The 14,869-nt window shown below is 38.2% G+C and overlaps 1 protein-coding gene across 1 annotated transcript in view; it reads left to right on the plus strand.

Moving 5' to 3' along the window:
* LOC133850790 (fasciclin-3) overlaps positions 1-10,840 on the plus strand; it is an 86,801-nt gene extending 75,961 nt beyond the window's left edge. Inside the window, 6 exon segments of the mRNA XM_062286986.1 lie at positions 3,144-3,461; positions 3,527-3,771; positions 3,773-3,872; positions 4,996-5,430; positions 8,070-8,100; positions 9,388-10,840. Of these exon segments, the coding sequence (XP_062142970.1) occupies positions 3,144-3,461; positions 3,527-3,771; positions 3,773-3,872; positions 4,996-5,430; positions 8,070-8,100; positions 9,388-10,018 (1,760 nt within the window). The 3' untranslated portion in view covers positions 10,019-10,840.
* The last annotated feature ends 4,029 nt before the right edge of the window (positions 10,841-14,869 follow it).

A 14,869-nucleotide genomic window follows, 5' to 3' on the forward strand; every position in this document is an offset into this window, starting at 1 on the left:
AAAAGAATGAAAGAGATACATTTATACAAAATACTGAAATAAATACTAAATACATTAGAGTACAATTAAAGAGCTGAATAAATACTAAATATATGCAATTCATAACAGCTTAATCAGCTATCGATTATAATTCTCTATTTTATTGCTAAGTACATTCGACACGACAAAAAAATGATCTTTGAAATCTCGCCCAGATTTGACTCTATTCCCATCTCTTCTGTAATAAATTTAACGATTTGAATGCAATGTCTGCCCACTAAGTTCGTTCGCATTCATCTAAATCATTCATTCATTCCATGCCATTCCATTCATGCCTTAAGTTGCAACACTTTTTTTTCGCCACATCTCAATCAAGCGTGTGTTACTGTGCGATAAAAATCTAGGCGAAAATCCGAGCGAAAAATTGTTGATGTGGCAGCCCCGCGGGGAGTGGGAAATCAAATACTTGAACGTAATATTTAAGGGAAAATCACGTTTCACATAAAAGACGCTAACGTGGCCAAAGTCAAATGGAAACAATAGCCACAAAAAAAAAATACTACACAAGGAGTAAGCTAGAAGGAAAGAGGGGCCCAGAGCAAAAGGGGGCGTGCCACTTGCTGCTGAATTGCCCGACAATGGGCAAGCAAGTTGATTTTATTGCGCTTTAAATTAAATACTATATATGTGGTACAATTTATATTGTAGAAGGAAAGTGAAGTGAAATGATTTTGTGGCGGTTGCCACACACACACTCACACTCTTGTCTTCCGCTAGCCTTCAAAATAGAGAGAGGGAAAAAAGAGTGTAGAGTGGAGGAAGGAAAACGTTGCACAGAACACAGAAGCTGAGGCATGACCACTGAACTGGACATTGTCCGTCCCAACACTCGGAATCACAGTCGCCGTTGGGTCTGCTCGACTCGACGAAGTTGAAAACTGCAGACATGGCATCAAATAAAACACAGAGCACCGACGACGACGACGACGACGTTCCACAGCGAAATTCCGCTTGCAAAAAGCTAAATAAATAAATATCACGATGCGAAACGCGTCCAGGGAATGCGATACGTTGACGCAAAAGTAGACGACGTCGTCGGAGTTTGTGGAAGCAACTGCTGTCCTGGCATGCTGAAAATAAAAAATAGATTCACTTGTGAATTGTATGCGAGAGGCAGGGGGAGAAGCACCAGAGCAGAAAAGGGGAAACGTAGCATACGACTCGACTCGACTCGTCTCTAGCTTTATACAATCTAAATTTCTATACATTTGTTGCCATTGTCGACGTCATCATCAAGCATCATCAGCGTCATCATCTCTGTTTTCATAGTGAATGTGACAATGTGCATCACATGTGTGTGTGTGTGTGTGTGTGTGTGTGTGTGTGTGTGTGTGTGTGTGTGTGTGTGTGGGAGCTTACATTTTCTAGTGAGAATGCCAACGCTTAAAATTTAAGCGGAAACTGTGTTCGCCAGTAAAACAAAAGCGTACTATAAATTCAGCAATTTTGGTTTATTCACCGATCTCAAACTAAGGTGTGAAGTGTGTGTGTGGTGGAAAAAACTCGCTCACAACTCAATAGTCAATGGTTAGACAGCTTGTTTGGGGGGAGGAGGTTTTAAATTACAGCTGGAGTGCAGCTGGTCAGCGAGCGAGTCAGCAGCCAACTGGTTGACCCGCTTTAAAGCCAAACAAATGCAAATATCAAAGACGAGCCAATGAATTGGCAGGCATCAAGCATTGTTGTTATTACTGCTGCTGATGTTGCTGTTTCCTGTCTCTCCGTCTGTCTGTCCGTCTGCCTCAATGTGAATGCAAGAGTGCGGCTGACCAAACAAAAATCTTGGCAGCTCGGCACGTCAAGCAGTCAGTCGAAAAAGCCAAAAAGCGCAACGAAAACGAAATGAAATGAAATCAAATCAATGCATGACCAGCTGCGTACTTGGCCAGGCCTACCTCACATGCATCGCCTCCCCCGTCCCCCCTCATAACCCCGCTCCCCGCTCCCCGCTCTTGCTCCGGCAATCAGTCGACGTTGCCCAGCAATCTCTCAACCAACAGAGCAGCTGCAACAGCAGCCAGCTATGGCTATGGATACGTCTCTATGGCTCCGTCTCATGTTTATGGCACATTTTGCAATTTTGCGGCTTTCATTTACAAAATTAGTTAGATTGCTGCTGCTGTTGTGCACTGCACAAAGAGAAGGGGGAAACAATGGCAGGCAAGGGTTTTGCATTGGAGATATTTTTGGGGGGTTGGGGAACAGGCAATTGCCAAAGTGTTTTGCAGGCTGTGAAAACCGAAGCCCGATGCGGAAAACAAATGGCATATCAATCGATCAACACAACTGAAATTATTATGGCTAAGTGAGGGCTGGAAAACAAAAACCAACAGCTAAATATAAAAGGCAACAGTTGGCCAAATGCTTTTGGAAAGGCAACAAAAATGAAAAGAAAAGTGAAACTCTTCCATTCAAAAGAAAAAAAAAAGGAAATGAGTGAATGATGTGCTTTCGGCAAGTGACAAAATTTGTCATAAAGTTGATGAAACTTGGCGAATAAATCGATTTCAGCAATGTAGAAAAAAAATATTGCTGAATTACTTTTAAGGAAGGAGAAATAAATATGATACTGTAAATGAAGAGACAGAAAAATCGAAGACTACAGTCGAGTTCAAAAGTATTATAAAAAGAAAAGTTTATAAATGCAGCTGAGTTCGATGGAAATAAAAAGTTCAAAATAGCAAAGAGTAGGAAGCATTTAAGCAAAGGTTTTACCTCTGCCAAATAATTTCAAAAATAACTCATATCAAGTCGAGAGATATTTAAGAACAAACCATAAGCAAAAGCAAAGCTATAGCAGAAAAGTTTTAATTTTCATTGCGACCAAAGCAAAGCAGAAATTGAAAATAGTTTACAACTGCAGAGCAGAGTAATTGAAACTTAATGAGAAATGGCAGCCACAAGGAAGAAGATTCAAATGCAGATACTGTATCTGTGAGATACAAAACGCAAACATAAAATGAGACAATCACTTTGTTGGTTGTCATGACAAGTTAACAATTTCCACTTACCACTTACAAGATACAAGATACTTTATATGTTGCACAACACAAACCAACCACATATTAATCTCACATATATTTTTGGTTCGCTTTATCTTACAGATGCGCTCAGCTATGGCCAGGTGAACGTCGAGCCAAATACAGCGCTGCTCAACGAGGGCGATCGCACCGAGCTTCTCTGTCGCTATGGTCGTGCCATCAACTATTGTCGCATCGAGATACCCGGCGAACAGAAGGTCTTGAATCTGTCGCCCGTCTGGAGCAAGACACCAGGATTTACGTACTATGGAGCCGGTCTGAATGCGGGTCAATGCGGTGTCAGCATTGAGCATGTCAAGGCCAGCAATAATGGCCAAGTCAAATGCAGTCTTGGCGTTGAGGGCGAGGAACTCTCCGGCACCATTGATTTGGTCGTTGCATGTAAGTAGTGAAGAATTCGAGATTGAAATTAGTTGCATATTAATTTGCATTTTGCCGTTTCTCAGTGCGTCCCAAGCAGCCCATGATTGAGCTGATCACCAAGCCGAATCGCGATGGTTACTTCTCGGAGAACACCGAGTTCCATGCTCGTTGCATTGTTCGCGATGGTCGCCCGCCAGCCAACATCTCGTGGTACATTGACAACATGCCCGCCAACAAGAACACCAACCAACTGCAGATTCTCTCCACGCCCACCCACGACAATGTCGAGTTGTCCACCTCCGTGCAGGAAATCAAATGGCACTTGGCCCCCCGAGGACAGCAACCGCAAGCTCGTCTGCCGCTCCCATCATCAGACCGATCGCGAAAGTGTGCCCGCCCAGGAAGCTGCCTACATCATAATGGTGCGATGTAAGTATCCTTGAATTCTAATCTGCTACTTTAAGCAAAGAGAGAAAATTAGTCCTGCAAAAGTAATTAATATAAAATACAATAATGATATAGCAATCCAATTAATTGAATACGTAAAGATTAGTGAGTTCGTATACACATAAAGAAGCTCTACATTAGAATAAAAAACAAACAGCTCGAATTATATACAGTATATATAGTACATAGATTTTAAATGACAATTTTGTGGAACCATTTTCAAATCACTAAATCCGACTGCATGACTAAAAATTACAAATTTACGAAATTCCCTCGATTATTATTGTCATAAGTTTCACAATCATATTTTTAGTTTAAAAGTCTTGAATGCATTTATCAATTTAGAAATTATATATTTTTAAGAAATTATGCAAGTTATATCACATAAATTCCACATATTTAAAATAATAAGTACATATCATAAGAAGCATTCAATAATGGGGATAATATATTATAATTGGGAACTAATCTTATCACTTTCGTAAAAAATTTGCCTAATGCCATAATCGCAAATATTATTATTATTATGCAAAAATTCATCGGGAGAATAGTTTAAATTAGTCTTACAAAATTTCATATCGAAAAATCATGCGAATGAAATCTACAAAGCATAATAGCCTTTTTTACTACATTTTCTTTATAGCATCATATATAGAGAAAATGCCGCGTGCGACACTATCTAGAGTAAAAAGAAACCTATACCAAACATTTCTTAATTTTGAGTAAAGATGAAGATAAAGAAAGCTCTTTATTAGCACATTAATTGGAGTCAAAAATAATTTTGGAATTATTGTTCTATATAATAAGTGATTTAGTTTATCGTAAAACGTAAAAGTTCCTAAAATCAATCTGACCTCTAAGTAAAGTGCTACTCCAAAGCTATAAAAATAAATTTTACTATTTTTTAAATTGTTTCAGTTTATGTTTATTTTGCTATAAATAGTGTCGCACGCGATAAATTCCTGCAGAGAATTACCCATATATAATACGTATTTACATTGGGATCAATAATAATAATAATAGAGCCAACGAAACGCTTTAAAACATTCTCATATTAAATTCCCATATGCATGCTAATATTATTCGCTTGCCACGCTTTTTCCAGATGCCCCTGTCAGTCAGCCCGAGGCGTCCGTTTATGGATTGTACTTGGAGCACACTGCCATCGTGAACATTACGATCCGGGCAAGTCCGCCACCGACCATTGAGTGGAACGTCGCCGGCGTTGTCATCCCACAGGGCCGCACCGAGGGACGCTATTCGGCATACGACCCACAGTATCTGGGCAACGATCTGTACAATGTGACACTGGCGATTGGCGGTCTAACTCTCGAGGATACGACCAAGGTGTATCAGCTGCGTGCGAGCAACGAAATCGGCATCGCTGATTATTCGGTGCGCATCAGTTCGTCGAGCAAGCCTCCCAGCAGCAGTTTAGATGTGGCTGCCATCGTTGGCATCGTTGTGGCCATCGCCGTGCTGCTGCTGATTGTGCTCCTTGTGCTGTTTGCGCGTGCCACCGGCAGATGGTGTTTTGGCGGTAAGTCACAGCATATTTCATGTGTTTTTTTAAAGTCTACTCGCTATTGTTTTGCTTCAATTCTATTCGTTCGCTTTTTCGTGGGTTGCCCATCATAATGTCATCATCATGTCCTCATTATCACAGTCACATTTGCCCGTCATCAGCTATGCTAACAATAATTTCAAGCCCGCTCTCCACGCTCTCCACTCTCCACTCTACACCTCACTGCACTCACCCATCTCCACCCAACATCATCAGCTATCAACCATTAGACACCATGCTCATCACATTTGCCAACATTTGCCACATGCTGCAATGTCTGCAAATCAAACACATGATGGCAAAGCGGGGGGCATCAAACCCCATTTGCATGGGCGTCGCCTGCGGTGGAGGGAGGGAGAAAGGGAGGTAGCATGGTCGCAGCATTGAAAGCCACCAACCGAGCTGGCAGCAGCCACAGCTCGTTGTTAACTTTCGACTCATTGTGCGGCTTTTAAATTTTAATTAGCGGCAAGTTGCAAGTTGGAAGTGGCAGCGACAGCGGCACCAACTCGTGCAGCCTTAAAAACTCTTCTAATTAAACATTTTTACTTCACTTTTCGATGCCTTTCCATTACATTTTTTTTCTGTTTTTTTGTTCTACTCACACTCACACTCGATTAATTGCCTAAAGGAATCCTAGACAAGGATTTTTCCGGGGGGAGGAATTTGTCTAGGTGTCTTCTTGTTGATTTTTCATCGCCAATTTGCCAGCATAATTATTAATTTAAATTTGATGCCAAGATAAACATTTCCAAGAAAATCTGTAACGAAATATGCCACAAGTTGTGTGGCTCTTTGAAATGAGCTGGAAAAATGTAAAACGCGAAAATGTGTAAGCCAATTAAATAGTGAAGTGAAAAATGAAATATTTCCTTATAAACAAAAATAAACAAAATACAGAAACAAAATTTGTAAACCATTTGCATTAAATAATATTAATTATTATGAATAAATCAACGAACAAAATTGTCACGAAAATTCGATATGTAATTTAAAGAAGTGCAAAAACGAAAAACTCTACCTTAAAAGTGTCTACAAATGACAACAACAAGAAGAGCTAACATCAAAGACGTCGTACAATTAATTATTAATAATTATTTTTAAAAATGTTGTTTTTATTTTTCAACTGTCATCTAACCGAAATTGATTCTTTTTTTGTTTTTTGCTTTTCTATGTTTCTCTCGACAAAATGTTCTCTCTTTGTTTTCATTTTGTTTATTGGACTTTTAGCTATGATTTCTTTTGGGTAAATGGACAAACTAACCACAATAAATAAACAAACACGTATTACGATTAAAAACTGGTCCGATATGGTTGTGCTTTAAGGCAGCCGGAACTCGCTCGTCGCTAAATGTTAGTTCTTGTTGTTGTTGCTCTTTACAGGCGCCACCCTCAATACAGATCTCGGTCCCGATTCTGAGGCTCAAATCCATCCCGAAACGCATGAAGAACTCGATGGCCAAGACAATGCCGACGAGCATATCGATACAACGCCACAGTCCGAAGAGGTCACGCCCCCAGTAACTGATAAATTGGAGGCCCAAAAGAAGGCCGATCTGAAGAAGTCGGCGGCAGCCACAGCGGCAGCAGTCATTGCGGCCGGAAATGGCCAGCAACATGGCGCCGATGCCCCGAAGCCACCCAACACATCCGTGTAGAGTTCCCAACGATCCTTTGCTTTAAGCAATTGATCATCCCAAAAGAAAAAAAATTAAAAATCGCTCTCTATTTCGCTCAGCAATGAGCTTCTCAAAAGGCGCACAAAAACAAAATGAAGAAAAACAAAAAATCGGAATTAAATTAAAGTTGAAGTAGGGATGAGAATATAAATCTATCTATCGTGTAGGCCAAGTAACTTTGTAAGCTCTTTAAGTTTAATCAACGAAAACTCGGAAACTCTGAAACTCAGAAACTCGGAATCTCCTGGAATATCCTGAAATCTCGCAACAGTTCAAAAAGAAAAGTCCAGCAATTTTTTATAAATATATAAATATATTTTTTTTTTAATATTATTCACAAATTCAAATATGTTGTATAATAATTTCTCACACACAATTTTCTGCATCGCAATTAATCAACGTATTAAGTTAAGCTAAAACCTGCCAGCAACTTTTGCATTTTTTTTCGCCTCGAATAATATTTTCTTGCTCAACAAAACAAAATTAGTTTATAGCTAAAACGAAAAACAAATATAGTAATATATTTATAAACCTTGGCTCGAATAATTAGATAAACTAAATATATATCCCACTTATATGCTAAATAGGTCTAAATAATAAACAAAAAAAACACAAGTAAACATATTGGCTAAAATCAACAAACAAACAAACAACATTCTATTATAATTTTGCACACACTTATTTCAGTTCTATGTAATTTTAGAATTTGTAAAAACAAAAACGAAAACAATTAAGTTACAAATAAATTTTGTTTTTATTTAATAATAAACGAATTGGCTTTCAGTTAACACAGTTGTTGATGATGATGATGATAATGATGATGGTGTCGATGGGCTTTTGATTCACATTTCATAAATTTGCTGTCATAATATTATTCTACATATTATTAAACTCTTTTAAACTAAAGTATTAAAATGTTCTCCACTATTTTCACAGGCAAATCATTGAAGACGCCCACAAATGAAACGTAAGTAGTAAACCGTTTTTTTTTCATCCATTTTCGATTCGCAAACAATGTCAAAATAAGTTCAAAGTGCATACGGGGCCAGGTCATAAAATGAGTCATGCTTTTGGAAAAGTCTAACCCAATGCAACGGTATCAGTGTCTGCCTAACTACATACATACTATATTGCATTATATGCTAGTTAAATACATCATATTTGCTCATTATGCTTCACATTTGCTTTCCAATAATTGCGTAGTTGAATTGTGCGTATTGTCTTGTTGCATGTTTGTGGCTTTTAGCTAATTTCTAAACTATTATTTACATTATTTTAATTCTAACATTTCTTTAACATGCGCTCGGCGATCAATAAAAGTTCAAGCTCATTACCCATTAAATTCATTCGTTCAGCTATCATCATCGCTAGGCATAGTCATATATATATATACATATATATTTAGTCAGCTTAAGCACACACACATACACACATACACATACACATGTACTCGTAGTTTCCACTGGCAAAAACGAATTGATAGAGATTCGTTTCCATTTTGATGGCATGCATTTATTTTCAATTTTATTTTTTGACCATCTTAACGAGATTGAAGTGCAACTTGTCAGTGGAAAAATGTCCGGAAAAATAACAACTAAGAGTAAAAACTAAAACTTGTCGCAGCAAATTTGTGTCTCGTCTCATTTTGGTTTCGTGTCGTTTTGTTCTTTGTCTTGTCGCCTCGCCTCGCCCCCACCCCGAAAATAAAAAGATCGAAATCAAATCAAAATCACTTTGCAAACAAATTTCACGCTGCCATACACTCACCAAACACCCATACACACATACACCCATACACACACATACACCTCACACTCAAAAATGCTCGCCTTGCCTCGTCCAAAATCGCTCGCCAGTCGTCCTTCCTTCTGTCTCTCTCTGTCTAAATCTCTCTGTCTCGCTCTCTCTCTCTCTCTCTCACTATCGCGCCGTAGTGCAAAGAACAACTAAATCTGCAAAACTGCATATACTAAAAAGTCAAGTCGCTGTCCAAAAATACAAAAAAAAACACCTCTAAATAAAGTTGGTCATTTCGCAAATGCATCACAAAAACACAAAAACAAGAACCAATTTTCTATTCCATTCTCTCACTCTCTCATACACACACAAATAACTTCTTTTGTGTACTACTCGTATAACATTTCCCACTCACTCCAATCAAAAATACAAAACTGTCAAAATGCAAACAGAAAACTGTCAAAAATGTTGTTTCGCCTCGTTTCCAACCGCTTGCGAACCGCTTCGCTCTTTGCAGCAGCAGCCACACAGACAAACAGCTCGAATCTGGCGAGGCAGCGCATCATGGCCAAAATGTGGCACTGCTGGAGACGCCCAATGGCATCACGCTTCTCGGCTCCAGCAAATTGCGCGAGGCAAATGGTAATAGCAATGGAAATAGCAATGGAAATGCAAATGCAAATGCAAATGGTCATAATCATGAGCGTGTGTCGGTTGTGGAACGACGTCCGCCTGCGAATGATGAGGATGATTCATTTGAGTATGCCACAGATCGGGAGAGCAGTGTCTATAATCCAACAACGATGCCAATGCGCAGTGTGCTAATGGGCCAAGCAGCCGGACGCAATTCAACCCAACAGCAAAGGGAGAGCACGGAATCAACGGAGACGACGGAACACTCTGATTTGCTGCAGCGTGGCAATCAGCTGGGCATACCAGAGTCGCGTTTCTCGCGCTGGCTGCCCAAGGATCAGCGTGAGCTGCTCGAGAAACAGGCGAAGCTACTCTCCGGACGCAGTCAACAGGCATCGGCGACGACAGCAACAGCGAAGCAAACACCGCCAGCTGCACCGCCAAAACCCATTAAAAATCAGCAAACACCAACAACGCCAACGACGCCGAAGCTGCCGCAGGAAACGGAAATCTAAATGAGTGTGTATGTGTGCGTGTGTGTGCGTGTATGTCCAATAAAGTGTATACGTATGTATGTGTGTGTGTGTATGCCACTTAACTGGCAACCGATTCAATGCAATGAGTTGCATAGCTGCCTGCTATGCAATCCTGCAATTCAAACTCAGCCTTAAGCGCCAGCGAAACTCATGACAAGCTTCATTCAAACACACACACAGACAGGCAGTCATATGTATGTATGAGTGTGTGTGTGCCACTTAACTGGCATCCGATTCAATGCGACGAGTTGCATAGCAGGCAGCTATGAAACTGCAATTTCAACTTAGCGCCAGCGAAACTCATGACAAGCTTCATCCAAACAAACACGTACACTCAAACACACTCAGACAGACAGTCATATGAACGAAAGGAAAAACCTCATCGCGAATTTCCATATTGCATGAAGTTGAGAATTTTGTTTCGAATACGTTATTTTTTTGTATAGTAATGCATGACAGCTTACCTGGAGTACTCGCCATAAGAAAGCTGAATGTTATGTCACGCAAATGCGAACAAAGTCAAAATGAGATGCGCAACAAGTGTCCACTGTACTTTTCATTACTTTTCCTTAAGAGCTAAAACATTAAATTATCCTTAATATATGTGTGTGTGTTCTGTATCATTTTTTGTATTAATTTATAATTTACAATTAACAAAGAAAGAAAGTATTTAAATGGGAAGGAAGAAAAGCGCGTTTAGTTATTAAGTAGTTAGTGACTTTTGCCTTAAGGTTCTCTTCTTTATTTTATACTTTAATTTTATACATCTATATATTTTTAATAAATTAACAATAAAAACAAAACGATTAAATGCCGTGAGCGTGTGTAAGTGTGTGTGCTTAAGGGTTCGAGGGCTCAATTCCTAAATCAACTTTAACTAAACAAATATTGTTCTGTTTTTTTTGTTAAACACACAATTACGTTGAAGCAGACACATAACATTAACCCAAAGCTCGTATCAGATGCTGCCAGACATTCAAATTGACCAAAAAAATATGTATTTATAGACTAAAGATAAAGTCTAATATGGGTATACAACAATCTATAGTTGTGCCGTGTCTAACAAACAAATTACGTGGCCAACTACAAGCATCAGATAAAAGCGATATCGACTGGGCCTACGCTGCGTATGGAAGGCCAATGACAGCAATGTCAAGCCTAACAAAGGCCAAGGTCAAGTGCAAAGTTTGCCGAGCTACAAGTGTGGAGAGTGAGTTGACTATCAGAAGGGTTTATGTTCTAATGGCTCCAGCTGAGATGTTGAGATTAAAATGTCAAGGACTTTGTGTCTTAAAGTTTTGAAAGAAAATCGTTTGAATTGAAAATGATTAGAAAAAAGTTTCCAAGATGTAATAAATACTGTCGAAATACTGTGATGAATAAATCTTTAAGGGGAAAACTTTAAAATATATAGTACTAGATAAAGTTTATTTGCAATTTTGCAGTTATAGTGAATTCTCTTTAAAATTCATAATATTATATATATTTGTCTTCAAGACGTTCCCTTTATCAAGAGTTTATAGTTAGAGTTTTTCCTTGCGTGTTTTTGGTAATTCCCTGCCGTTCCGAGTCCTTTCCAGTTTAATAGTTTCCCTGTTTATTAATTGTGCCAAGTTCTTGGAGAGCAAGTTCGAATTTTTGTTTGAGCTAACACTTTTGGTTTAATGGTGCCACATAACAATTACAATTACGCAATTTCCCGCACAAGTTGAAGCCGCTACTAACCATGATTACCAAGCCAGCAAAACTTTCTAATCCAAGCCAAGTACAACACACACACACAACACAAACACACTGATACAGAGACTTACACACCTTTCCATGTGACACGTAACACAACAGCGACTAACCCGCTTTAATGGCCATCTTGGGGTTGTTGGCCCAAAAGCGCGCTTTCTATTTGTCTGTTCCCCTATCTATTGTCCCCGGCTGCACGACAACAACAATTATTTTGACACATTTAATAAGTAGCCCTACAACAACAACAACAATAACTACAATAACAACAAGGGCAAGAATAACATGAACTAAGAACAAGAACAAGAACAAAAAAAAAGCCATCCCTTAACCACAATTGAAACCAAAAACAGCAGCGACACCGAAAGCGCCGACATAAAAGCGACCTCCACCTCAACGGCGACGGCAACAACGACGGCAACAACAACTGGAGCAGGAGCCGCCCACGACGATGACGCTGAGGATGAGCAACAGAATGGGGGGCAATGGAGGGGCGTCGGCGGCGTCAGACGCAGAGCGAGCGAACGGAAAGAAGGCGAAGCGATTGCCAGCCTTTGCTGTTGCCATTTTAAAGCGATTCAATGAGAGGGATGCCAACAAACACAGCGGCAAGGACAACAATGCGGAGACAGGCATAAATGAGCAGACGCAGGACAACAATACAACAACAACAACAACAACATCAACAACAGCCACAGCAGCAGCAACAACAATCGATGGCAATGACAATGAACCAAAGGTATACAACAACTGTCTCAGTCCATAAAACAGCCCACAACTCTCTCTCTCTCTCTCTCTCTCTCTCTCTCTCTTTCTTACTGTGTGTGTGCGTGGGAGTACGAAAGTATTTGTATGTGTGTGTGTGTGTGTGTGTGGGCGAATCGTTGTTTTCTACACCATTTAGCTTAGCATACTCTTTAGTAGACGCTGTAAGAGCTTTAATAATTCTTTATAATTTCCTTTTTTTGTGCCAAGTATAATCACACAAATATTTTGTCGTTCTCTTTATGCTCTCTTCTTCTTCTCCTTCGTCTTATGCTTACACAACAAAATACAACAACAACAACAACATAATAAATATTCTTTTGATTTTTGTCGTGTTGGTTACGCATGCAAAATTTTGTGTAATTTGTATATATCTACCACATATATATAACTGTATCGATATAAAAGGTTTTAGTTTGGCAGAGCACCTCACCCGTGTGGACTTTTAAGTAAATCGATAAACGATAACGATAACGATATGCGATATACGTAGAACAGTAAAAAAGAAAAAAGGTACCACAATTGCCCTTTTTAAACACCTCAAATAATTTGAATAATGACCATTTGATTTTCTTTTCTTTTATATTTAATGAAAATGTATTTCAATGAAATTAAACAAAATGTCTTTCGCTCCACAGCAAGACAAACAACTCGTCTATGCTGAACTTGTACTAAAGCCCGCCCAAGACAAGACATCAGCAGCCAGTGCAACAACAGCAACCACAACAACAACAGCAGCAACCACACCACCAGCAGCAACGGCAGCAACAACAAATGGGGCAGCAACAACATCACCTGTGGACGGAGCTGGAAAACATGCAACAGAATATGCCGAAATAGTTTATGTGCAAAAGGGGGAAGGCAAAAAATGAGATGCACTTTCGAATGCCCAATGAGGCTGTACAACAACAACAACAACAATATTATGCAGCACCAGCAACCACCAGCAGCAAAACAACAACATTTAAGTAAATACGTTGCGAGCTACAACAAAAAAAATGAAAATGAAAACACGAAACCCAATGCATAAATACAACACATTAAATAATAATGATATTTAAATATACGAGTACATATATAAAATTAAAATGCGAACATGAAAAAGTCTTACGTGGTTTTTCAAAAAAACTCCATGAGTGTGTGTACTAAAAATCTTAAATCTAATTAAATGTAAAGTTATAAATGTCAGCAAAAAGTAAACATAAATATGAAGAAGAACAGAAACCCAACAAAAAACCAATAAATGTGTTATACATTTTTCCACATAAATTATTCATAAAACATTAAATCAAAACTAAAAGAGAAAAAAACAAAAAAATAGCGCACAGAAGTTGTCACACAAAACACAGCCCACACATCTAAATAAAATTTACACAAATAAAATAAATCAACTTATAATAAATAAATACGAGAATGCAAAACAAAAATATTATAAATTAAATTTACATAGGCAAAAACAAAACTGAAATACAAAACACAAAAAAAAAATAGAAAAAACGAAAAAAAAAAATATTTGAAAAATCTCAATTATTTACATAAATGTCTCGCAAATAAGCTAAATGTAATTTAAGCCAAGAAAATATGCAAAAAACCCGAAAACAAGAAAACGTTTAGATCAATCCTGAATTATTGCTAAAAAACAATTTTGTATACAACAAAAATGAAATGTTCTTTTAAGCCTTTTTGATACAACAAACAATTTGAACAGCCAGAGCAAAGCATTTAAAAACTACCATACAAAAGAATAGGAAAAGAATCTTTAACAAACTCGCAAAACTCAACTTTACGACAATTAAGCAACCAGTATTGGAGTCAACTTGGAATGGATTTCGGAATCGCATCTGACGGAAAGAATCTCAAAATAAAGCAACGGCAAATCAAATTGTAAACAAAAGTATTTTATGCTAATTTTTATTTTGTTTTATATTATTCAACTATCTCCATCCATTTGTCTCATAGTATTTCTTTTTTGAATATTATTTGCGTGTGCTCTACAAACTCGTAACTGGCATATTATGATTATTTACATAAATTATTAATATTACTATAATGATTACAATGATAATTACGGCTAATTTAAGCGCATAACTAATTATATATATATACTTTGATTATTGATTCTGTATCTGTAAGTTATCATTTGTATAAAGTTAAGATGAACAACTTTTTTGAATAAAATTCTTTACCGTAAACAACAGTCTTTTTCTTAGCGAAACTTGTAAGGGGAAAGTAAAGTATAATGTCTTATTTTAATGTCTGCTTGACACTCTTGAACTCCAGACAAAGCATTCACTTAATGAGTGCAAAAAAGAAGTTCAGACACTCATG

The sequence above is a fragment of the Drosophila sulfurigaster genome, chromosome 2L (assembly GCF_023558435.1).
Source record: "Drosophila sulfurigaster albostrigata strain 15112-1811.04 chromosome 2L, ASM2355843v2, whole genome shotgun sequence".
NCBI lineage: Eukaryota > Metazoa > Arthropoda > Insecta > Diptera > Drosophilidae > Drosophila > Drosophila sulfurigaster.